Raw genomic sequence first — 25,263 nt, 5'->3', positions numbered from 1 at the left:
TTTTCTGGCAATGATTGCAGCCCCTTCCCCATTCCTTCTCATGTGTTATACTTTCCAAAAATGATATCCCCTTTTCAACATGTCTCCTCTTCTTTATAGTTCAGTTTGATAGCTGATTTTTTTGCTGCTAATGGATCAAAAAAACTTATCTTTTTTTACCAAGAAGTTTATCAGGTATGTTTACTAATATAATGTCTACATATATTCATGCCTTAGTTTTAATTTAAACCCTTATTTCCTACCATAAACCATATCATTCTGTTTTATAGCCAGGTAAGACAAATATTCCGATGTGGACGGAAGGAGCAAATCTGAATGCGTCTTACACAAATGTACAGAAGAAGCTTTTTATCACCATGGGCTCCAATGAGGTAAACATCAATATGTTGGAAATATTTTATTGGTCAATGGAGAAGCTTAAAGGAGTATTCTCATCTCTACCAATGGAAATAGATGTATATATGTAGCAATCAGGTGGACAGGATTACAGAAAGTGTGATGTGCCATATTGTTTCTGTAAGGCTATGTGCACACACTGCGTTTTTTTGATGCTGCGTTTATGTGCGCTTTTTAGCGCTAAAAATGCACAAACGCAGCGTCTTTAAAAACGCATGAAAAAAACGCATGCGTTTTTACCACGTTTTGGTGCGTTTTTGGCTGCGTGTTGCTGCGTTTTTTCTCACTGCGTTTCTCTGCATTTTTTTTTTATTCTTCATTCTCCACTAGTGTATGCAGGAGAGCAGACAGCTGCAGAACTACAAGGCTCAGCATGCTCCATCCAGGACTGTATGCTGGAGGGAGAGTCAGGGGGAGCAGACCTACAAGGCTCAGCATATTACATCTAATAGTGGATGCAGGAGAGCAGACAGCAGCTGCAGAACTGCAAGGCTCAGCAAGCTGCATCCAATAGTGTATGCAGGAGAGCAGACAGCAGCTGCAGAACTACAAGGCTCAGCATCCTCCATCCAATAGTGTATGCAGGAGAGCAGACAGCAGCTGTCGAACTACAAGGCTCAGCATCCTCCTTCCAGGACTGTATGCAGGATTTCTTTGCCCCCCCAAACAAAAAAAATGACATGGGCTTCGCCATATTTTTGTATACTAGGCGGGTACAGCAGGCAGGTACGGTCTGCCCCCAACCCCCAGCTGCCTATTTGTACCCGGCTGGGAACCAAAAATATAGGGAAGCCCTTTTTTTTTTTTTTTTTTTTTTTTTTTTTTTTTTAATTATTTCATGAATTTCATGAAATAATTAAAAAAAAAAAAAAATGACATGAGCTTCGCCCAATTTTTGAGTCCAGCCAGGTACAACTAGGCAGCTGGGGATTGGAATCCACAGTGCAGGGTGCCCATGCTTTCTGGGCACCCCCACTGCGAATTGCAGTCCGTAGCCACCCCAAAAAATGGCGCTTTCATAGAAGCGCCATCTTCTGGCGCTGTATCCAACTCTTCCAGCTGCCCTGGTGACGGTGGCTCGCTGGGTAATAATGGGGTTAGGGCTAGCTTTATATTATCAGCTGGCCCTAAGCCCGAAATTCATGGTGTCATGCCAATATTAGACATGGCCACCATGAATTTCTAGTAAAGATAAAAAAAACCACAACACACAGAAAAATAATTTTATTAGAAATAAAACACAACACAATTAGTGACTCCATCTTTATTGAAATAAAGCACCCACCTCCGCAGTAATCCTGGGTCAAGGGTCCTGCGCCGTCCAATCCGGATCCAATATCATCTGATCGGTTTGCTGGAAGGCAAAGTGATCAGATGATGTCAGGTTCCAGGATGTGAATCACATCAGCTGATTGTATAAAAGCCGTTTATACAATCAGCTGATGCATTGGTGCAAAAAAAAAACAAAAACAAAACTCACTTATGTGCTGATTACCGGCAGCTCCTGGAGCGATGGGGCGGGAGTCTGATCCCGTCCGATCGCTGCAGGAGCTGCCAGTAATCAGGGATGAAGTCTCCTGATGGCATCCGCTGACAGGTTAAGCCGGCCGGGCGCCGGCGTCACCCCGCGACTTACGATCAGCTGATGCGTCAGGTGACTGCATCAGGTGATCCATCGCCAGGTCCTGCAGGCATACGTACCCGGGGAGACTGCACACAGCCGGAGCGGCGGTACCGTGAGAGCAGATGGGAGCGGGCATGGCACTGGGAGTCTGCAGACAGGTGAGCATGACATTTTTTTTTTCTACTGTTCATTTGATTTGATTTCGCAGCTGCCTCCACCTCCCGCCCAGACATGACGCCGCACGGGAGCTGACATGCACAGGACGGGAGGTGGAAGCGGCGGTGACGGTACCAGGAGGATTCATGCTTTTGTATTTACTGACAGAAGGAATCCTCTTCCTGTACATGTCACTTTACTACCCACCTCCTGCGTTTATAGCTGGGTTTTTGGTCTTAGAAACGCACCAAAACGCACCAAAACACAGCTATAATAACAATTTGCGTTTCTCATTGCGTCTTTCAACATCCCATTGCACTCCATTGATGAAAAACGCGGTGAAAAACGTGGGAATAATTGACATGCTGCGTTTTTGTGGTCACCACAAAAACGCAGCTGAAAAAAAACGCTGTGTGCAGACAGCAAAAATGAAAACTCATAAACTTTGCTGGGGAAGCAAAGTCATGCAGTTTTCTGGGCAAAAACGCACCCGAAAAACGCCGCGAAAAATGCACTGTGTGAACTTATCCTAACTCACAAAGAAGTGAATTAGAATTACAGCACCTCAGGCTAATAGGATAACATGTATATATTTATAATTTTACTGATCTAATTATTTTTATCAACTTCTTTACATATAACACAATTATCTCACCATATCTACTTATTCTAAAAGAAGCACTCCACTAAATCTTGTAGATGTTAGTTCAGTGTAGTATAAGTGTGTTATACACATCAATCGCTATCTTCTCTGGTCTTCTTCGTAGTCACGTGCCTGAGATACAGGCTCTCCGTATCATGTATCATACTGCACTCTATGTGACATGGAAATCTTTTTTAGGCCCTGTGCACACACTGCGTTTTTTTTGCCGCAGTTTTTGCTGCAGAAAAGGTGCTTTTTTTGTTTATAATGTTCATGCAGTCCTTCCCCAGCAAAATCTATGAGAAATCCAAAATGCTGTGTTTTTTACAGGTTTTGCTGTAGAATTTCTGCAGCAAAAAGAAGCAGCATGTCACTGCAGTTTTACACCTATGAATAAGGACATGTTTTTAACCTCCTGTCCGAAACGCGTAAGGATATTATGATACCCCTTTCCCCCCTTTTGCGGTTTTCATATTTTTAACTTATATGTCTCAATACATTTTTGATTTTTATATAAAATGCCCCATGATAAAGGTTGGGGCAGCAGAGGTGCAAAATACTGATGGAACAACCAAATGTAGATGAATAAGGTTAGTATAGGGGGCCAGTCACACAGATAAGTGTAGTCCTTACACTAAAATTCAAAGAAATTCAGGAAATAAAATTTAAAAAATCTCAGAAAAAAAGGCAGCCAAATTTAACAACACCGAGACAAAACATTAAAGGGACCCCATCAACAGATTTGTCCTCTGTAAGTTGTCGCCACCATTAGTAAGCCCTTATATACAGTATTCTAAAATGCTATGTATAAGTGCCGAGGCTGCTCTGTAGAACATAAAAAAACCATATTTTTTTTATACTCCCCTAGAGGCTGGTCTGGTTCAATGGGTGTTTCTGCTCTCCAGTCCGGCGCCTCCTCTCTTCTACCCAGCCCGGTATGGATGACGCATCCTGCATCAATCACACAGGCCGACATTGTGCTCTTGCTCAGGCGTACTTTGATCTGCCTTGCTGAGGGCAGATCGAAGTATTGTAGTGTGCATGTGCAGGCGGTCAATAACCTTTCCTTCAGCCTGCTCCTACTTTGCGCCTACTTTGATCTACCCTCAGCAGGGCAGATCAAAGTGCGCCAGGAGTGCAGTGCCGGCCTGTGTGGATGATGTAGATTGCATCATCCACACTGGGCTGGGTAGAAGGAGGACGGCGAATGTTGCAGAGAAGAGGTGCCGGACCAGAGAGCAGCGACACCCATCAGACCGAACCACGTCCTAGATGAGTATAATAAGTGTTTTGTTTTTTTTTAAATTATACAGATCGGCCTGGGCTCTTACAGTTAGGTCCAGAAATATTTGGACAGTGACACAATTTTCGCGAGTTGGGCTCTGCATGCCACCACATTGGATTTGAAATGAAACCTCTACAACAGAATTCAAGTGCAGATTGTAACGTTTAATTTGAAGGTTTGAACAAAAATATTTGATAGAAATTGTAGGAATTGTACACATTTCTTTACAAACACTCCACATTTTAGGAGGTCAAAAGTAATTGGACAAATAAACCAAACCCAAACAAAATATTTTTATTTTCAATATTTTGTTGCGAATCCTTTGGAGGCAATCACTGCCTTAAGTCTGGAACCCATGGAAATCACCAAACGCTGGGTTTCCTCCTTCTTAATGCTTTGCCAGGCCTTTACAGCCGCAGCCTTCAGGTCTTGCTTGTTTGTGGGTCTTTCCGTCTTAAGTCTGGATTTGAGCAAGTGAAATGCATGCTCAGTTGGGTTAAGATCTGGTGATTGACTTGGCCATTGCAGAATGTTCCACTTTTTTGCACTCATGAACTCCTGGGTAGCTTTGGCTGTATGCTTGGGGTCATTGTCCATCTGTACTATGAAGCACCGTCCGATCAACTTTGCGGCATTTGGCTGAATCTGGGCTGAAAGTATATCCCGGTACACTTCAGAATTCATCCGGCTACTCTTGTCTGCTGTTATGTCATCAATAAACACAAGTGACCCAGTGCCATTGAAAGCCATGGATGCCCATGCCATCACGTTGCCTCCACCATGTTTTACAGAGGATGTGGTGTGCCTTGGATCATGTGCCGTTCCCTTTCTTCTCCAAACTTTTTTCTTCCCATCATTCTGGTACAGGTTGATCTTTGTCTCATCTGTCCATAGAATACTTTTCCAGAACTGAGCTGGCTTCATGAGGTGTTTTTCAGCAAATTTAACTCTGGCCTGTCTATTTTTGGAATTGATGAATGGTTTGCATCTAGATGTGAACCCTTTGTATTTACTTTCATGGAGTCTTCTCTTTACTGTTGACTTAGAGACAGATACACCTACTTCACTGAGAGTGTTCTGGACTTCAGTTGATGTTGTGAACGGGTTCTTCTTCACCAAAGAAAGTATACGGCGATCATCCACCACTGTTGTCATCCGTGGACGCCCAGGCCTTTTTGAGTTCCCAAGCTCACCAGTCAATTCCTTTTTTCTCAGAATGTACCCGACTGTTGATTTTGCTTCTCCAAGCATGTCTGCTATCTCTCTGATGGATTTTTTTCTTTTTTTTCAGCCTCAGGATGTTCTGCTTCACCTCAATTGAGAGTTCCTTAGACCGCATGTTGTCTGGTCACAGCAACAGCTTCCAAATGCAAAACCACACACCTGTAATCAACCCCAGACCTTTTAACTACTTCATTGATTACAGGTTAACGAGGGAGACGCCTTCAGAGTTAATTGCAGTCCTTAGAGACCCTTGTCCAATTACTTTTGGTCCCTTGAAAAAGAGGAGGCTATGCATTACAGAGCTATGATTCCTAAACCCTTTCTCCGATTTGGATGTGAAAACTCTCATATTGCAGCTGGGAGTGTGCACTTTCAGCCCATATTATATATATAATTGTATTTCTGAACATGTTTTTGTAAACAGCTAAAATAACAAAACTTGTGTCACTGTCCAAATATTTCTGGACCTAACTGTATGTACAGTATTCTGGAATGTTGTACATAAGGGGGTCACTGGAGGTGGCCTCAGCTTATAAGGGAAAAACCTGGTGACAGGTTCCCTTTAAATGCACTGCAGTATGCAGCAGACCCCCATTTTCCAAAGCTACATTTCCAAAATATGGAACGTAGAATGCAAATAAAAAAGGTAATTTTTTTTTTTAATTTCAGGGATTAACTGGGACGTGTCTCTTCTTTTTGCGCACAACAGATAAAGCTATTACTACAGCAAATATTATCCAGGTAAGATTTTATTTTCTGACTTATAATATTGATCAAGATGAAACATGGCGCCTCTTGCCATCTACAAGGGCTTATATCTGCTACTATGTGGAAAGCAACTCACATTAAACTAATACAACAGTAGCTGAATGTTTGACATTTCAGAATAAAATAAGATGTATGGGTGAATATGATAAGTAACGTTAGAAATATAAATTCTGTTTCTTATATTTTAGGAGGTGAACTTCAGTATGTTTGAATGTACAAACGGCAACATACTCCAAGGCCTGGAAATCTTACTTGCTCAGGTTTTGGTGCCGGCCCTTAAATGTCAGGAGGTAAGATAATGTATTTGTCTGTCTGATCACACAGTTCAAGATCTCCAGTTAATAGATCATTGCTAATGACAAAGTAATGGGACTCGTCAGGAATTTGTATATCTCATACTCATTTTAATGGCAAATTTGTCAGTTTGTAACATTGGAATCATAAGTGATATTCCATTTGATAATGATATTAATAACAATTTCTTTAACCTGCCAAATTCTGAGAGGTGTTTTAGAAATCCTAGAACCTGTAATCTACATAATCTACCAAGCAGCAGATTTTCAGGCATTCCACATCATGGGTACATAAAAGCGTGTCAGGGTCAAGTCTTTCACACCCTACGTCACTGGATCTTGGTTTATTTATACATACAAGAAGGAAAGAAAAAAACTACCAAAGTCCTATTTATTGCAAACACATATTTATTTATTGATAAGAGACAGGAGATAGACACCACAGTGTTTTATTAAAAACAATGAAAAAATCTTGGTTTATTTGTGGATCTTCCAACATTGAGGAATATCTCTTGACAATATTTCAGAACTTGATCTTCCATAAAGCACATACGTATGTTTCCCACGCAAAGATTGGTGGTGTGCATGGGCTTATGCCACCACCTGTACCCTCACACCTGTCACAGCTTTTACACTCCGAGGCTCAGTGAGGCCCAGGCTTACACCCTTACTTTTCCAATGGTCTCAAGGAACTCGGGCCTTCTCACTTCAGTTGCATCTCTGTACAGTCCCACTGGGTTCTCAGACAGCTGTTTCTTAGCCTCAGACCAGTTCTCTCCTAAGTTCCTGTCTCCTATGAGCACCTCTCTTTCCACTTCAAGGTCACCACCCCATCTTCTACTTTCCAACTTTTACTCCAGTTCATGAGTCCTTGATTTGGAACTAAACCACCTTTCACTGTGATTACTCAGGCCTACTTCTCTGCACTGGCTTCATCTCTCTATCCCTCTTTGTCCGGGGGTATGGTGGGGACTCTAACTTATGTACTTATTCTCAATGAACAACTGCTGCCACTGAGTGTATTATTCTTATGGGAAATATTAGTAGTGTTCCTAATATAGTATTAATTAGAGAAAAGCAAATCTTTAGAAATTCGCTAGATTCTCATAAATTTCCCAGAAAACTCAATTTGTGGTGAATCAATTCCCCACTAATCTTGCGTACTCCAAACTCTCCAATTTCATTACAAAAGTGCATGGCACTATTCTCTTTTCCTCACACACTAATATTCTTCACTGCAGTACTGTCATACACTATCTGGATAGATTCCAGAAGTCCCAACAGCTCCAGTTTCATTGCTTGTTTTGGCTTCTTATCCTAAGTCATGTGGCACCACTTGTCAATACTGACTTTTAGGATTGCTCCATACCATAAGTGGCACTAGTGCTTCAATACTCTATTTGGCTGAAGAGGATATTTGCATATATATATTTCCAGAGTAGCATTGCAGGAACTCACCACAAAAAGAGGCTTTCTCCCTTATTGCACCTGTCAGAGGTCTCTCACCCAACCAAACCAGTACTTTTGCTTTGCACTGATAAAAGGGAAATGCCTCCAAGCACATGCCTTCAAATGGAGTTGCTGCTTTGGCTTGTTATCCCAAGTCATGTGGAAAAACCCTTTAAAGGGTTGATACTCACTATTAGAATTTCCACCTTCCATTGCTGGAGTTTCTGTCTTATTCCCATAGTCAACCCATTGTTATCATACTCAGTGAAGATGCAACATTAATTTGCAAATATAGCACATTTTTTCAATGAGCTGTAGGCGCAACTTTCGCTTTGCCAACACAGTGAATCAGATTACATTTTGGATTTGAATTTAGATTTGGCTATAGAGGAAGTCTTGACTGTCTGTATGAAATCGATACGTCTTTCCTGTGGTTCCTCGTGTCAGAAAACTTCACAAAATCCGTTTACATGCACACAAGGTCTATGGGTGCTGTGCACACAAGGTCTATGTGTGCTGTGCACACAAGGTCTATGGGTGCTGTGCACACAAGGTCTATGGGTGCTGTGCACACAAGGTCTATGGGTGCTGTGCACACAAGGTCTATGGGTGCTGTGCACACAAGGTCTATGGGTGCTGTGCACACAAGGTCTATGTGTGCTGTGCACACAAGGTCTATGGGTGCTGTGCACACAAGGTCTATGGGTGCTGTGCACACAAGGTCTATAGGTGCTGTGCACACAAGGTCTATGGGTGCTGTGCACACAAGGTCTATGGGTGCTGTCCACACAAGGTCTATGGGTGCTGTTCACACTACTGAGTGTATGTAATTATATTAAATGTCTCTCATTTCTTATATTTGTTTAGAATTGGGGTGCTGTGAAGGATGGTCTCCAAAACTCCCAGATTCAAGAATTTTTAGACTCTTTGGATAAGTTTGTTGCAACTTTGTCATCAGCAAAAAATAATCTGGATGGAAAAATAGAGCTTAAAAAGGTGGACAGTGGCAATCTTCTGGACAATCTGCAAAGTCCGTCAGACTTTATAGCTGCAGGTACTTTCTTGTTTAATTTTGGATGTTAATTATGTAATGAGCTATAACCATAAAACTAAAAATGGCCACATAGTACACTTCTCTGCAGGCATGACTCTTAGGCTATGTGCGCACGTTGCGTTCAGTAACTTGCAGAAGTGAACGCATCCTCTGGTAGAATTTGTCATTGTCAAATTTGGTTTTGACCACATAAACGCAGGAAATACGCAAGCATTTTTGCCGCGTTTTGACTGCGTTTTACATGCATTTTCATTGCTTAAATTGAGATGCGTTTTCAACACAAATACACTACTAAATAAAGTTTGAACATTCAAACAGTAGGAAAAAAATAAAGAAAATAAATAAATAACCTTTAAATCAAACACTATAATGATAATTTACCGAAAATGATTATTGAGATTTAATAATTATGTTCAAAATAAAGTAAAAGTATTGTTTCACTCATTTTTTAAAGTCGGAATGGATGTGGGGGCAAATGGAAACCTCTTGACCTCACTATAATGCTAAAAACGCATGCATTGATTATGACAAAGTATGCGTTTAGCGTCAACAAAGCATGTAAAACGCTAGAAATGTCTTTTAGGATGCTTTTTGAGAATTCTCATTGACTTCAATGTTAGCAAAACGCTGCCAAAATGGCAAAAACAATTGACATGTTGCTTCTTCAAACGCAAAGATTTTGACAAATTTTTGACACCAAAAATGCTGCGATTTTAAAAGCATCGTGCGCACAAGAAATCCCTATTTTCCATAGACTTTGCTTGGAAATCAAAACGCATGCAATTTTGCATTAAAACGCTGTGGCTCAAAACGCTGCGGAAACGCATGAATAAACGCAATGTGCGCACATGGCCTTATAAGAACCCTTAAGGGGTATGGACACACCCTGACTATTTGGTTGCAGAAATTTCTGCACCATTTCTGCATCTCTTGGCAGCACAACATTTTTTTTTGTTTTGATTTTGGTGTGTGTTTTTGGCCTTGTTTTTGTTGCGTTTTGAATGCTTTTTTGTATCAATTTTTTCAGTTGAATTCAATGAGTTGTGGACCCGAGGTGGGGGTCGTGCGACCTCTCGAAAATAAAAGGGGGGTAGAAAGGGTGGATTAGACAATGTTCATGACGCCACCCATGGTTCGTGGTAAAAATTGGGATACCACCGCTGCTGCGTTTAGGGGCGAGGGGAGCGCCCGGGAGCGATGGAATAGCAGCTATTGCTGTTAACCCCTCCGTGGGCAGGGGAAGGTGTCCCGGGGCTCGGTGCTGGCAGGCTGGGGACCCGTTGGGAGCAAATGGGCACAACATACTCACACAGTCCAGAGATACTGACACCAGGTAAACGAAAGTCTTTAATGTCCTGCAGCCTTAGTCCGAACATGTTGGGTCCGTGCCCTTTTGGCGTTGCTGGTTGGTCTGAAGCTTTGTCCCTTGGCACCGTGTTTACACTTGGTGGATCCCTTTCGCCTAAGACTACTCGGGTCCCGCTCACCTGTGTGGCTAGCAGAGTGAGCTTGCTCTCAGGGTTCACGCTTGGGATTTTCTGGACGGTTTTGGGAAGTCCTATCCCTCTTGTTGCGCTAGTACCCCGATTTTGGAGCTGGTGGAGAGCGGTTCATGAAGATTCCATCCTCATCAGATGAATTACTGAGCTGCATGAAGCTACTTTCCAGCCTAGGGTCTGCATACCAAGTCGTGCCCTGTCCCCTGTTCGGTTGTAGCACAAGGCTGCTGGTCTGCCCTCCGTGGCAGTACCGTGCTCCCTGTCGCTACTCCCTGTGACCGGGGTTCCAGGTCCTTCCAGGCCAGACCAACGTCTGGCACCTGAGACGGTTACAGGAGCCCAGCTCCGCAGCGTGACCTTTCCTGTCACTACTAACTGGCACTTCTCTCCAACAACTCCTGTCTCTCACTCCTGACACTTCTGGCCCTCCTTCTACCATCACTCAATCTGGGCGGCCCTATTCCCTCAGGCTGCCCAATGGGTGTTTGGTGGGTGTGGTGCAGAGTGTTCCTCAGGATTTGTGTATACCTGTTCTTAGCAACACCAAAGGGACAGGATCCGTAACCAAGGAGGAGCGGGTACAATGCAGGACAGATTGCACGGCACCCTTGTGACGACCTTTTAGGCCAGGGCGTCACATCAATATAGGTGTCCACTTACTCAGTGCATCAACTAGTCTCATTTTCATAGGACATTTAAAGGTAAACTGTCAGTGGGTTTCTGCTATGTAATCTGAGAGCTACATGCTATAGGGGCAAAGAGTGCAATGCTAACAATGTATAACTAACTGAACTGATTGGTGCAGTTTTAATAGAATCACTGTTTTTGTCTCTAATGTAGATGAAACAGTTGTCAGAATGCTGGCCTGTGTAATCCCGCCCACACCCCTAATTGGTAGCTTCCTGTGTACATTGTCAGAAGGCTGACAATCAGTACTGGAGGTGGGGTTACATAGATTAGCCTGGCTGTCCTGGATGTAAAACCTAGTCAGGCAGTGATACTCTCCTGCTGATAAAATACTGATTGTATTGAAACTACAGCTCAGTGACACTCTACTGGAATCAGGCTGTCTGCTCCTACATTTTGCTGCTCTTAGATTAAATAACAAACACCTGCTAAAAGATTCCCTTTAAAAGTTGCTGTAATATAAAGTGAATTCTTTAATGATGAATGGGCCTTTTTAGCACTAAAATGTTTACCAATTTTGGTTGTATTATTGGGATTTAGAGATTACCTGATCCTGGACCCTTAACTCCATTGGAAGTCAATGATTGGACAGTTCAGCTCTCCCCCCAGATACAGCCAGCCATAAACAGAGCATTTCTGGGGGAGTGCATCTTCTTTTTTTTTTTTTTTTTTTTAGACAAGGCATCCAAAATGCATTGGTTTTTTTTACCCCCCCCCTCCCCCGTCAGAACCATTCAAAGACTGAAGCAGGTCTAACTGGGCCAAGCACTGAGTGTACCCGAGCATCTCTTGATGCAATTGAGTGGTTGGCATACGGACAGCACCTGAACTCCGAACTTGGAGACTGACTGTTTTTAAATGTTCGTAGAGTCTAGGATTTTAGGAGACTTCCTTTGCTGGACTGGTCTCTAATAACTATATATGAATGTTTACTTCTATAGCAACGTGGAGACTTATGTTTTACCTGTATGTACAGTAATCATACTTTAAAGTAAAAATATATTGCTATAAAGAAAATTCAGCTCTACCACAGGGAAAAATATTTATTAAATAATGATTATGCAAATCAAAGCACTGTGTAAATTAGAATCATATACATTACATAATACTCACTGGCACCCCTGTATATGCATCACAGGAGACCTGGCAGTTGCAGTATATACATCACTTGAGAGACAATGGGACAATATACATCACAGGAGGGGCTTGGGGCATATATACATCACAGGATACGCTAGTGTATATACATCACAGGAGAGGCTGGGGGCATATATAAATCACAGGAGACGCTGGGGGCATATATAAATCACAGGAGATGGTAGGGGTATATATACACATCATAGGAGATGCCAGGGGTATATATAAACATCACAGGAGATGCTGGGGCATATATATATATATTATATATATATCTCGCAGGAGACGCTGGGGGCATACAGTGGGTACAGAAAGTATTCAGACCCCTTTACATTTTTAACTTTTTACCATTTGGTAAAATCAAAAAAGTTCATTTTTTTTCTCATTAATGTACATGCTGCACAGAAAAAAACTAGAAATGTAGAAATTTTTACAAATTTTTTAAACAAGAAAACTGAAATTTCACATGGTCCTAAGTATTCAGACCCTTTGCTCAGTATTAAGTAGAAGCACCCTTTTCAGCTAGGACAGCCATGAGTCTTCTTGGGAATGATGCAACAAGTTTTTCACACCTGGATTTGAGGATCCTCTGCCATTCTTTTTTGCAGATCCTCTCCAGTTCCATCAGGTTGGATGGTGAACGTTGGTGGACAGCAATTTTCATGTCTCTCCAGAGATGAGATGCTCAATTGAGTTTAGGTCAGTGCTCTGGCTGGGCCAGTCAAGATGGTCACGGAGTTCTTCTGAACCCACTCCTTTGTTATTTTAGCTGTGTGCTTAGGGTCATTGTCTTGTTGGATGGTGATCCTTCTGCCAAGTCTGACGTCCAGAGCACTCTGGAAGAAGTCTTCTTCCAGGATATCTCTGTACTTGGCCGCATTCATCTTTCCTTCAACTGCAACCAGTCATCCTGTCACTGCAGCTTAAGAACACCCCAATAGCATGATGCTGCCACCACCATGTTTCACTGTTGGGATTGTATTTGGCAGGTGATGAGCAGTGCCTGATTTTCTCCACACATACCGCTTAGAATTATCACCAAAAAGTTCTATCTTTGTCTCATCAGACCGGAGAATCTTATTTCTCATAGTCTGGGAGTCCTTCATGTGTTTTTTGCAAACTCTGTGGGCTTTCATATGTCTTGCACTGAGGAGAGGTTTCCGTCGGGCCACTGTGCCATAAAGGCCCGACTGGTGGAGAGCTGCAGTGATAGTTGACTTTGTGGAAATTTCTCCCATCTCCCTATCACATCTCTGGAGCTCAGCCACAGTGATCTTGGGGTTCTTCTTTACCTCTCTCACCAAGGCTCTTCTCCCACGATTGCTCAGTTTGGCTGGATGGCCAGGTCTAGGAAGAGTTCTGGTGGTCCCAAACGTCTTCCATTTAAGGATTATGGAGGCCACTATGCTCATAAGAACTTTGAGTACTGCAGAAATTCTTTTGTAACCTTGGCCAGATCTGTGCCTTGCCACAATTCTGTCTCTAAGCTCCTTGGGCAGTTTCTTTGATCTCATGATTCTTCTTTGGTCTGACATGCACTGTGAGCTGTGAGCTCGTATATAGACAGGTGTATGCCTATCCAAATCAAGTCCTATCAGTTTAATTAAACACAGCTGGACTCCAATTAAGGAGTAGTACCATTTCAAGGAGAATCACAAGGAAATGGACAGCATGTAACTTAAATATGAGTGTCTGAGCAAAGGGTCTTAATACTTATGAGGATGTGATATTTCAATTTTTCTTGGTTAATTAATTTGCGAAAATTTCTACATTTCTGTTTATCTTCTGTCAAGAAGGGGGATGGGGCAGAATGTACATTTCTGAAAAAAATGAACTTTTTTGAATTTACCAAATGACTGCAATAAAAGAATGAGTCAAAAATTTAAAGGGGTCTGAATACTTTCTGTTCCCACTGTATATACATTGCAGGAGACGCTGGGGGCATAAGTACATCGCAGGAGTTGCTGGGGGCACAAATACATTGCAGGAGACACTAGGGGCATATATACATCGCAGGAGACGCTGGAAGAATATATCCATCACAGGAGACGCTTGGGGCATATATCCATCGCAGGAGACGCTTGGGGCATATATCCATCGCAGAAGACGCTTGGGGCATATATCCATCGCAGGAGATGCTGGGGGCATATATCCATCTCAGGAGATGCTGGGGGCATATATCCATCTCAGGAGACGCTGGGGGCATATGTCCATCTCGGGAGACGCTGGGGGCATATATCCATCTCGGGAGACGCTGGGGGCATATATCCATCGCAGGAGATGCTGGGGGCATATATACATTGAAGGAGACGCTGGCGGCACATATAAGTTACTGAGGTTTATATGCATAACTGTGGGAGCACACAGCACTAGGGTTGGTGGGGCTACAGCACTGTGGATGGTGGGGCTACTTTCTGTCCTACTGAACAGGGAGTGCATTGCAGGCTAACCCCGTCCACGAAGTATGTCCTCATCACGCTGGCTCTGGTCGGCATGAGGACCTACTCCTTCAGTGTATGCGCATGTGCTCTCAATGTACATGTAGGTTTAAAGGGCTGGCAGCCAGCAAGTCACGGCTTCCGTTAGAGCATGGTAGTCCCCAGGAATGTGCACAGGGGTCACAGAAATATAATTGCAGGCTGCATGCAGCCCACAGGCCGGGCCAGAGGTTCCCCACCCCTGCTGTAAGCTGTAAGCACAACTATTTTCACTCTTCAGCACTTTGATTGGCAGTTCGCTCTGTCATGTATGTACAGAGCGTGCTGTCAATAAAATGCAGGGAATGATAACTGCGCTCACTATCTCATGAGTGGTGACTGTTATTGCTGTAGGCACTGCCCTGATGCCTTGAAGCAAAGTGCCTCAGGTAAATTTCTTCCCTATAGCCACAGCTTCAGTGAGTCAAGCAGGCATAATTTTAACAATATTTACCTGCAGATTAACCCTATGTCTGCGGGTTTTTGCTCATTACAGGCTCCTTTTAAAGACACCATTGTTCATTCTGCCCAAGAGATTCTTAACACAGGACCTCCTTTAGAAGCTAACAATTGCCTAATAGCATGTCCAGTATGCCTATGGATAACCCATTTAAATGAATATTCTCACAAAACACAGTAAATACATAACACAAATATTTTTAATATACAGACGAATTCCAACATAATATTTCGTTATTGTACCTTTTGTGTCCTTTTTTATTGCTATCTGCCCCTTTTGTACATTCAGCTTCATATAGTTCAGTGTTTCCCAAACCGTAGTCCTCATGGACCGGAACAGTGCATGTTTTCACGGTTTCCTTAGTTTTGAACAGGTGATAGAATTTATCAAGGGATTAGAAATTATTGCAGCTTCTCTCCCCTGTGCAATACTAAGGAGATCCTGAAAACATGATCTGTTTGGGGGCCGTGAGAATTGATGTTTGGGAGACACTCGTATAGCTGAATGAGCAGTCCTATTCTTCACTGCTAAAATTACATTTCTCAGAAGCCCGTGCTTCTCCTCAGTGCTACAGATTCCCCCCTACCTGCCTGTGTGCTCCTGACAAACCTCACCTTTCTGAGTTATCAAACTAAACTAAGTGTTGAATTCGTTTTATGCTTCTGTACAATGTCCTGTACAGTTCCCTGTCTGATCTGTTTTATCTTCTGCCAGCTACATCACTTTAGCTGTTTTGTGGATTTACATAATTGTTAGCTGGTTTGTCTTAGAGCTCAACTCTTCTGCGGTTTTCCAAATGGAGCTTGTAATTACAAGACCATGCAGACTTATTCTTCTTGCTTGCTACTGACATATCCGTAATGTGAAACTGCAAATGCTGCTCTGGCTATGCATATGGCAGACGATTATTTTCAGTTATATGTGTCAACAGAGTAGAATCCTACAGCAAACACAGGATAATTCTTCTTTGCAACTTGCATATAGCAATATTTTACAATATATCACTCCCCTCTTCTCCCTATAAACAAACATATTTTGCAATATATCACTCCTCTTAGCCCCTCTATACACAGCCCCATCCTGCAGGTATATCACTCCTCTCAGTCCCTCTATATACAGCACCATCCTTCAGTACATTACTCTTTTGAGCCCCCTCTATATAAGTCACATGCTGCAGTATATAATTTCTCTAAGCCCCTGTATATACAGCTCCATCCTTCAATATAATGCTTTTTTTAGTTACTGATACACAGGCACATTACAGTGAAGAGCCCATACCAGTAAGTAGCAATGAATGAGACTCCACCCCTTTCTATGCCATGATCCCTTAGGCTCTGTGCGCACTAGGGCGTTTTTCCCGCGGATTTGCCCGGAAATTTCTTGAGAAATGTCTGCAATCTTTGTGCAGACATTTCCCAGCAAATTCTATGGTAAAAAAAAAAAGCTGTGCGCACTGGTGCGGATTTTTCTCAAGAAATTTCCTTGAGAAGAATTTCTCGAGAAACTTTCTTGAGAAAATGAACATGTCCATTATTTCCGCAGGTACCCTGCGGATTTCGGCAGTACAGCCTGCAAAAATCCGCAGGGAACCACCCGCGGGAAAATCGCGGCTATTCCGCGGCAAATCCGCGGCAAATCCGCATGCGGATTTGGTGCGGATTTTTTCCGGAGGTCCGGAAATCTTTCACTCCAAGAAGTTTCTCAAGAAATTTTCTTGAGAAACTTCTCATTTCTAGTGCGCACAGAGCCTTACAGTAGAAAATCTGTTATGGACCCAGAGGAGAGCTATGCTGGCAGGAAGCCAGCTGTGATGCCTAAATGCGTGTTATCTACCAGTAGCACTGGAACTACAGCAACAAGAGGGTAAATAAAGCTATCCTTTGGGGAATATTTTGTGCAAAATGGGGCAAATTTAAAGACTGATTTATACTTGCACAAACTAATAAGTATAGATGTATGTTACTATAAGACCACATTGTGATTTTTTTTTTAGGCAGCTGCAAAACACAAGTAGGTTGTCCACTACAACAATGACCATGACCTGTAATTATTAAGAATCTCCATTGCAATCTTCATTGTAGACATTATTGAACTGTTTAACATTAATATCTGTAGATGACATTGCAATCTGGGGATGTAAATAATTTTTGGTAATTTGTATAAAAGAGTCAAATTAATATGATGCTTGGATACTGTGGCACACGGCCTTAAATTGTATTTGAATTGAATTGTGATCTTTTACAGGAGGTAACAGTGAAGTGATAGAGAAGCTGGAAGGAATGCTTTCTGTTTGGATTAAGCAGATCGAGCAGGTTCTTGCTGAAAGTGAGCAGATGAGGAAAGAAGCTGATGACATTGGACCCTCTGCTGAGCTGGAACATTGGAAGTCACGGATGTCATCCTTCAACAGGTTTAAAACATTTCTAATAGAAATCTTTGAGCTCAGTTCATCAATTGTCACTTTTCCTTACCTGTCTTGTTGTATTAGTTCACAAAGTTTATGCAAAATCAAAATACGTTCCATATATTTGCCTTTAACCTCTTTTTATCACAATAAGTTGTATGTTCTGTTAAAAGGTAACCAAAACTGCTCAAAAATTCAATGCATACAATAAATCACTCCGGGGGAACTGGAATAAATTTGTGTAAAAATATTTGTCTTTTTTAAAAGTTATAAAAAGGAACCCTAAACCGCCACCCACAGTGAGAATGTATAGATAAACGGGTGAAAACATAATATAGACTATAAAGAGGTGCAAATTTTTAAAAAAAACTATATACAAATGAAAAAACTGTTGAAAAATGATGAAAGATAGACAAACACGTAGATACAATAACCGGCCCTTCATGTTATGAAAATTTAGACAACTATGAGTAGTTTTATGTATTATAAATATAAATTCATGTAAGGTGCAATATGTAAAGAATAATATATCTCAATCACTGTCAAATCTATACTCTTCTGAAATTACTTTGTGAAATCTTTTAAATCATCTTAATTGGCAAATCTGATTAGGATGTCTTCCACTGCTGTTCAGTGTTGCAGCTTAGGTGTCTGGGAATCTGAGCATGGTGGGATCTATTTAGGGGCATACCTATAGTGTTAAGAGATAGTAGTCTCTGCAGGTGCCTGAAGGAAGCCCAATGGTTTTTCTGAGAGGTAAGATGACCCTGGTAATATAAAAGACTCATAATAGGTCGGGCCCTGTTATAGACTTTGTATTTGTGGCAAGGATTTTCTAGTTACACCATTGCGTTAGTAAAGGATATTCTCATCAGACCTGTTTTCTTAACGTTTCCTGGGACAATTGTTCAGTTACAAAATAATGGCTAAAATATTCCCCCTTATTTATAAGTAATGGTACATATGATCAAAAGTACATACTGTATATCACATGGTAAATGAAAACATATTAGATCCGTAACAAATCCATAACACAAAGTCATATTCATTTGGGGACTTACACAATAATTCTTGTTGAATTTTAGGATAATTATTTGTTCAGTGGTGACTTGAAATATAACAATATAACAAAAGCAATTACCCAATGTTTTGAGAGGGTTGGTAGCTAGGTAATGTTCTGTATGAATTTGGGTCAATGTAATAAACCCCACCTATAATAAGGTATGTAAAGGTAAAAATGGAACAATCTCACCGGTATGAAGTCCTGGTCCGCTGTAGATATTCATAAGATGCTGCATCTCCAAGGGGTAGCTAAGATATATAGCTACACCATACCCCTTAATTTCTGACCTGCAAGTGGCGTGCTCGAGAGTCTCCCTACGCGTTTTGTTTACAGACTCATCAGGGGAGCTTCATTTAGAACAGAGCACAATAGATAAATGCCTCCTGAACAAAGGTAGATTCTCGAGCACGCCACTTGCGGGTCAGAAATTAAGAGATATGGTGTAGCTATATATATATTAGCTCCCCCTTGGAGATCCAGCATCTTATGAATATCTACAATGGACCAGGACTTCATACCGGTAAGATTGCTCCATTTCTACCTTTACATACCTTATTATAGGTGGGCTTGACTTAAAATTTAGCATTTGTATTTGAAGTTGTATAGATCAGAAACATTGAAGTCAGGGGCGGACGTACCATTTGGGCAACCTGTACAACTGCATAGGGTGCCAAAATGGAAGGGTGGATATTTCCAGTTCCAGTGCTTCAAGAAGCTTTAGACACATAAAGGGGTGCATTATAATGAGCTATTGGACTGCAGTGGGCCCATATACTGTTCTTTTACAGGGGCCCTCTTCTGTATGTGTCCACTTCTGATTGAAGGGTAACTTTTCAGAATATAATTTCTGGCAATAGTATAACTTGTATCCAATACTTAAAGTTTTCTTCTCTGTAAGCTCTAGTCACTAACATAGATGGTACAGCATTTTTATTTCCCTCCAGCCTCTCCCACTCCCCTTTTTATGATATCTTTATTGGCAACAGATATAATTTGTTCACTTATAGAAGACAATTCTATAGACAGATTTGAGCAGTTCTTAAGATTGAATGTTCAGTGCAGGATAGATAAGTGTAGTCATTTTTCAGGGATATAATGACTACAAGTAGATTCTTGTGTTAAAAGTTGGATTAAGCCCCTCTATTATGGAATTTGCAGAGCAGATCAGAACATGGTCCGAATATGAAACAGTAATTTTAATGATTGTTTGTAGCTAGCTCTGAAGTCTAGAGGAATTAAAATCAATACACAAACACATAATATGCCGCTGATTCGAATATAAAAAACATAGACCTGATGAAGCCACCATTGCAATATGTCTGGTGTTGCCATTCCCATATCGTGACACCAGATTTAATATTTTATAATTCATCCTTTTGCACCTTTTTTTTAGATATGGTAACAACAAATAATGTTCTTATTATTTTTTAATGCAATTTATTGATTCTGCATTATCTATTGATAGTTTATTATATCCTTCGCTTATATTTGGTATGATATTCATCCTGTATATGATTACAGGATTTTAGGTATTTGGGAATTTTATACTTTTTTAAATGCGTGTACCTAATTTGTTTTGCTTGTTATGGAATATTGATTTCTTTTGTATTTATGTGCCATCTATTATGTGTCTTTAACTCCTTTTTTTCACACTGCTGAAGCTATATTGAAATTGAGTAAGCACTTTAGTTCTTAAAATCAATTATCCAGTGCATAATTATAACTACTGACATATATATTTTTGTCTTTCAAGTCTTTTAGATGAGATTAAAAGTCCTAAAGTCAAGAAGGTTCTTAGCATCCTACAAGCTGCAAAGTCCAGGATGCTAAAGCAATGGAAAGAACTGGTACTTTTCTTTTTGCTGTTCTATTCTGTTTATATAATGGCCATTCATCTTGCTCTAGATGCTAGAATTCTACCCTACCTTGCTTTTTCCCTGTGCATGTAAGTTTAAATGGTTTCTCTGGTTTAAAGAAAAATCATTTGAAAATTCTAAAATAGAAAATAGAAAGGGGTCCCCCATTTAACAGCCATTAGCTAAAGCAGTGAACCATTAAAAAGATGGTCTCCTACTCGGGAAGGTTTAGCATGTCCATACATATTAACAACTGGTCCCATGCAATGCATCATTTCTTTTGTGGCAGCACTGTGGGAAAACTAAATACTTGATGCTGGGTTTAGCTGATAGTTCTAGCAGCAAGATGTCCTTTTATCTACTCATTGTTGAGAAACCCTTCAAAATAATTGTCCAAATTGGACTATGTTAGGAGATAATTTGTAACGATGGGAGTTACCTTTTAAAACCAAGTTATCTATGTAGGGACTAACCACATGTACATCCCTCACCTCCCCTTGATCCTAATTACTCCCACTCCAGTCATTCTCAACACACTGCAAGACCAAGCCAACTGCTTGGCTTGGTCTTCTCTGGCAACCCTTACGCGAAATGAATGGAGAAGTGGTGGACAAGTCCAGACACCCTGCAGAGACCTATTCTCGGGATAGGTGGGAGCTTCTAAAGATAGGAATAACCATTTGACCACAATATTTTATTTCATGCTAAAATTGTATCAATGCTTATGTTCACCTTACTTTTAGTTACAAGAATATCTGAGTCCAGTCTTACTTTTCCGATCAACTCTATATATAAATATTATTGCAGGCCGTACTACACATATTGCCATAGTAAGAAGAAATCTAATATATTAGATTTGTGCAGTGATGGTAAAATAGAGCTCTTTCCAAGACTTTCTCTTATAGTGGTTCATGAATACCTATAAAGAAGAGCTTTTATTTTAGTTAAAACTAATATAAGCGAATGAAAAGGCGCCAATCAGAACCGAGAGACAGAAGAAAGTATCTGACTATACAGCGCTGGTCTCGATGCGAAGCTTTATAAGCTTATTGGACTTGAATCACTGCCAGTCCATAAAAGTGCAGTAGCCGGTGTCACTGTTTGAAATATGTTTTGAGCAAAGTCATTTATATCCCAGAGCTAAACTGAGACCAATTTATTCTACTAGACGGGTAAATTTCTGCATTGCTGCGTCACACTTCTACCACTTTGCTAAGAAGTTGTATATCACCAGTCATGAGAACAACAGTAACTCATGTAATAATTATATTTCGTTCCCTTCTTTGTCAGTACAATTAACTAAATGTTGTTTTGTGTTACTTTTTGACAGGACTGCAATGTAACAAATGTAGCCAATGAAGCGAAGGACAATGTGAAATATTTGTACACACTGGACAGATTCTTTGGACCGTTGGGCAAAGCCTCGCCTGTAAGCACTTTGGGCCAAAGTAATAGCTATTAATTGCTTGTGTGTTTTTAGGTTAATGATCTTGTTGGTGTCCTTGTGTTTGTAGGTTCACAATGAATGCACCATGTAATAAATTTGCTCCTTTTAGTTTTTTGTTTTGTTTTAAGTAGTATTTTAGATTTTGGGATGGGTAAAGATTTTGATAAATGAAAGGCACATTTGTCCGTGTACCTGAAATCTGATTTATGCTATTAAATGTGCAGGCTACAATGGTGGAACACATTCCAAGCTTGATGAACAGCATCCGAATGATCTATAGTACTTCCCAGTATTATAATACTTCAGAGCATATGACTTCTCTCTTCTTAAAAGTCACCAATCAAATTGTGACCACGTGCAAGAACTACCTGAACCAGGGAGTAGTTAAGATCTGGGACATTGAAAGGTACAGTATGAACATCTGTAGTTAGTATTATATATTGTAAATGCACTCTATGGTTTATATATATATATATATATATATATATATATATATATATATATATATATATATATATATATATATATATATATATATATATATATATATACTAGAAGGTGGCCCGATTCTAACGCATCGGGTATTCCAGAATTTATTGTGTAGTTAATGTATGATTTGTGTTATATATATATAGATGTTGTTGTGTGTAGTTGCCAGTGTTTGTGTAGGGCGCTGTAAATGTTCTGGGTGTTGTGTGGGGGTGTGTGAGAGCGGTGTTGTATGTGTGTTGCGTTGTGTGTGTTGCGTTCTTTGTGGAGCGCTGTGTGTCTGCAGCGTTCTGTGTGTGTGGTGCTGTGTTGTGTTGCGCAGTTTGTGTGGGTGTGGAGTGCATGTGTGTGTTTTGGGGGGAGGTATGTTTTGTGCAGTGTGTGTGTGTTGCGCGGTATATGCGTATATTTATGTATGCCGCGGTGTTTGTGTGTTGGGTGTTGTGTGTGTGTGCGGCGTTGTCTGTGTGTGTGTTTGTCTGTGTAGGGTGGTGTTTGTGGTTCCCAGTGTGTGTGTGGTGTGTTGTGCAGTGCGTGTGTGGCGGTGTGTGTGTTTTGGGGGGAGGTGTGCACCCCTCATCGTGCTCCATCCCCCATGCTGCGCACCCCCATCGTGCTTCATCCCCCATGATGCGCATCCCCCATCGTGCTCCATCCCCCATGCTGCACACCCCCCATCGTGCTCCATCCCCCATGCTGCGCACACCCCATCGTGCTCCATCCCCCATGCTGCGCACCCCTCATCGTGCTCCATCCCCCATGCTGCGCACCCCTCATAGTGCTCCATCCCCCATGCTGCGCACCCCTCATCGTGCTCCATCCCCCATGCTGCGCACCCCCCATCGTGCTCCATCCCCCATGCTGCGTACCCCCATCGTGCTCCATCCCCCATGCTGCACACCCCCCATCGTGCTCCATCCCCCATGCTGCACAACCCCCATCATGCTACATTTCCCATGCTGCGCATCCCCCATCGTGCTCCATCCTCCATGCTGCGCACCCCCCATCATGCTCCATCCTCCATGCTGCACACCCCCATCGTGCTCCATCCCCCATGCTGGGGCCACCGGGGGCGGGTCCGAGCGTGGCAACGTGCTGGGGTCGGGGCAGAGCGAGCAAGGCATCAGCGTATGCCGGCTCCCTGCACATGTGTACCTGGAGCCGGTGTACGCTGGAGCGGGGCTGAGCGGGCGAGGCGTCAGCGTATGCCGGCTCCCTGCATATGTGTACCGGGAGCCGGTGTACGCTGGTAACCATGATACACATCGGGTAACTAAGGGAAGCGCTTCCTATAGTTACGCGATGTGTATCATGGTTACCAGCGTGCACCGGCTCCGTCACGATCCCAGCATCGCAAGGTTATGTCCGCCGGGGGCGGGGCCGAGTGTACCAACGTGTGGCGGGGGCGAGCGGGCGAGGCGTCAGCGTATGCCGGCTCCCTGCTCATGTGTACCGGGAGCCGGTGTATACGCTGGAGCGGGCGATGCGGGCCGGGGCGAGCGGCCAATCCATGCGGGGGGTGGGGCCAGGCCGAGGCGAGCGGCCAATCCTTGGGGGGGGCGGGGCCAGGCTGAGCCCAGCGGCCAATCCGACAGTTGTCACTGTAATGACACTGTCACGGTGACACAATTTTGGAGCAAGACAGACAGACAGACAGAATAAGGCAATTTATATATATATGTATTAGTTATATAATATTGTATGTATATATACAGGGTGGTCCAAAATTATGTGGACAGTATGTGTATTAAGGTTATCAAACATGGTGTAAAGTGAAACGGACTCAGTTGCCCTTAGCAACCAATCAGATTTCACCTTTCATTTTCCAAAGAGTCTGTGAAGAATGAAAAGTGGAATCTGATTGGTTTCTAAGGGCAACTGAGTCAGTTTCACTTTACACCATGTTTGATAACCCTATTACACATACTGTCCACCTACTTTTGGACCACCCTGTATGTACAGTATATATAATATTGCAAAAAACCATGCCGCAAATTACAGCAACTGATCCAATATCAGACAAAACTAAACTTTCAGAAACTGATGGCTTATTGGCAAGACCCCAATAATTACTAAGCCCCATGCCATGAGCATGTATGTAGGCGGTTATGTCACTAGCTTTGGATATGTCATTATTGAGCTTCTCAATCTTGTATGTGTAGGAATGCTTCTTTGGAAGAATATTCATGAAGACATACAAAAACACTTTTTTTTTTCATCTCACTTTTGTGCACCAAACGTATCTCCATATTTTTCTTTTTCCTCATTCATTAATTGTGTATATAATTTTTAATTGTACCTATATATTTTCTACACTGTCGAGGTGTAAAAATAGTCCCTTCTTACAAAGTGATCTAATAATTTTACAAAGCAATCCCCACATGCAATGTCGTACATACAAAATGGAGGCCTCATGGAGTGATCAAACTAATCCTAACATTTACGCATTTTTGGGCTGCAATTGTTTAGTCGATCAAATGGTATTTTATTTTTTTTATCCATGATTATTAAAGCCATAACTTTTTTTTTTTTATTATACATAAGCTTTGCTTTGAGGTCTTGTGTTTTGTGCGAGATAAACTATAGTTTTAGAAGTGGCACTTTCACTTTACCACATGTCTGTATTGTGTTCACTCATTTATGGATTATGGAAAACAATAAATCTTGCAATTTTTCTTCAATACCATTTACTCCTCTCTGTAAATAAAATCTTCAATGCAGTATATGAGCTGTTACAAGTTCATTGATACAAATACAGTGCATTGCAAAACACAACAAAATCACTTTGTCCAGCTCACCTGCTTCTTGCCGGAGACCACTTATCCAGGACCGTGCACGGAATGGAAGGTAGC

General features: G+C 41.7%; 1 protein-coding gene across 1 annotated transcript in view; it reads left to right on the top strand.

The window, feature by feature from the left end:
• LOC142243222 (dynein axonemal heavy chain 5-like) overlaps nucleotides 1–25,263 on the top strand; it is a 638,472-nt gene that overhangs the window by 21,573 nt on the left and 591,636 nt on the right. Inside the window, exons 5-13 of the mRNA XM_075314893.1 lie at nucleotides 100–174; nucleotides 270–371; nucleotides 5,998–6,069; nucleotides 6,285–6,386; nucleotides 8,706–8,892; nucleotides 17,397–17,562; nucleotides 20,373–20,466; nucleotides 21,806–21,904; nucleotides 22,147–22,328. Of these exons, the coding sequence (XP_075171008.1) occupies nucleotides 100–174; nucleotides 270–371; nucleotides 5,998–6,069; nucleotides 6,285–6,386; nucleotides 8,706–8,892; nucleotides 17,397–17,562; nucleotides 20,373–20,466; nucleotides 21,806–21,904; nucleotides 22,147–22,328 (1,079 nt within the window). The remainder of the gene's footprint in view (nucleotides 1–99; nucleotides 175–269; nucleotides 372–5,997; nucleotides 6,070–6,284; nucleotides 6,387–8,705; nucleotides 8,893–17,396; nucleotides 17,563–20,372; nucleotides 20,467–21,805; nucleotides 21,905–22,146; nucleotides 22,329–25,263) is intronic.

This window comes from Anomaloglossus baeobatrachus, chromosome 6 (assembly GCF_048569485.1).
Source record: "Anomaloglossus baeobatrachus isolate aAnoBae1 chromosome 6, aAnoBae1.hap1, whole genome shotgun sequence".
NCBI classification, from domain to species: domain Eukaryota; kingdom Metazoa; phylum Chordata; class Amphibia; order Anura; family Aromobatidae; genus Anomaloglossus; species Anomaloglossus baeobatrachus.
This window is presented reverse-complemented; position numbering and strand designations above follow the sequence as displayed.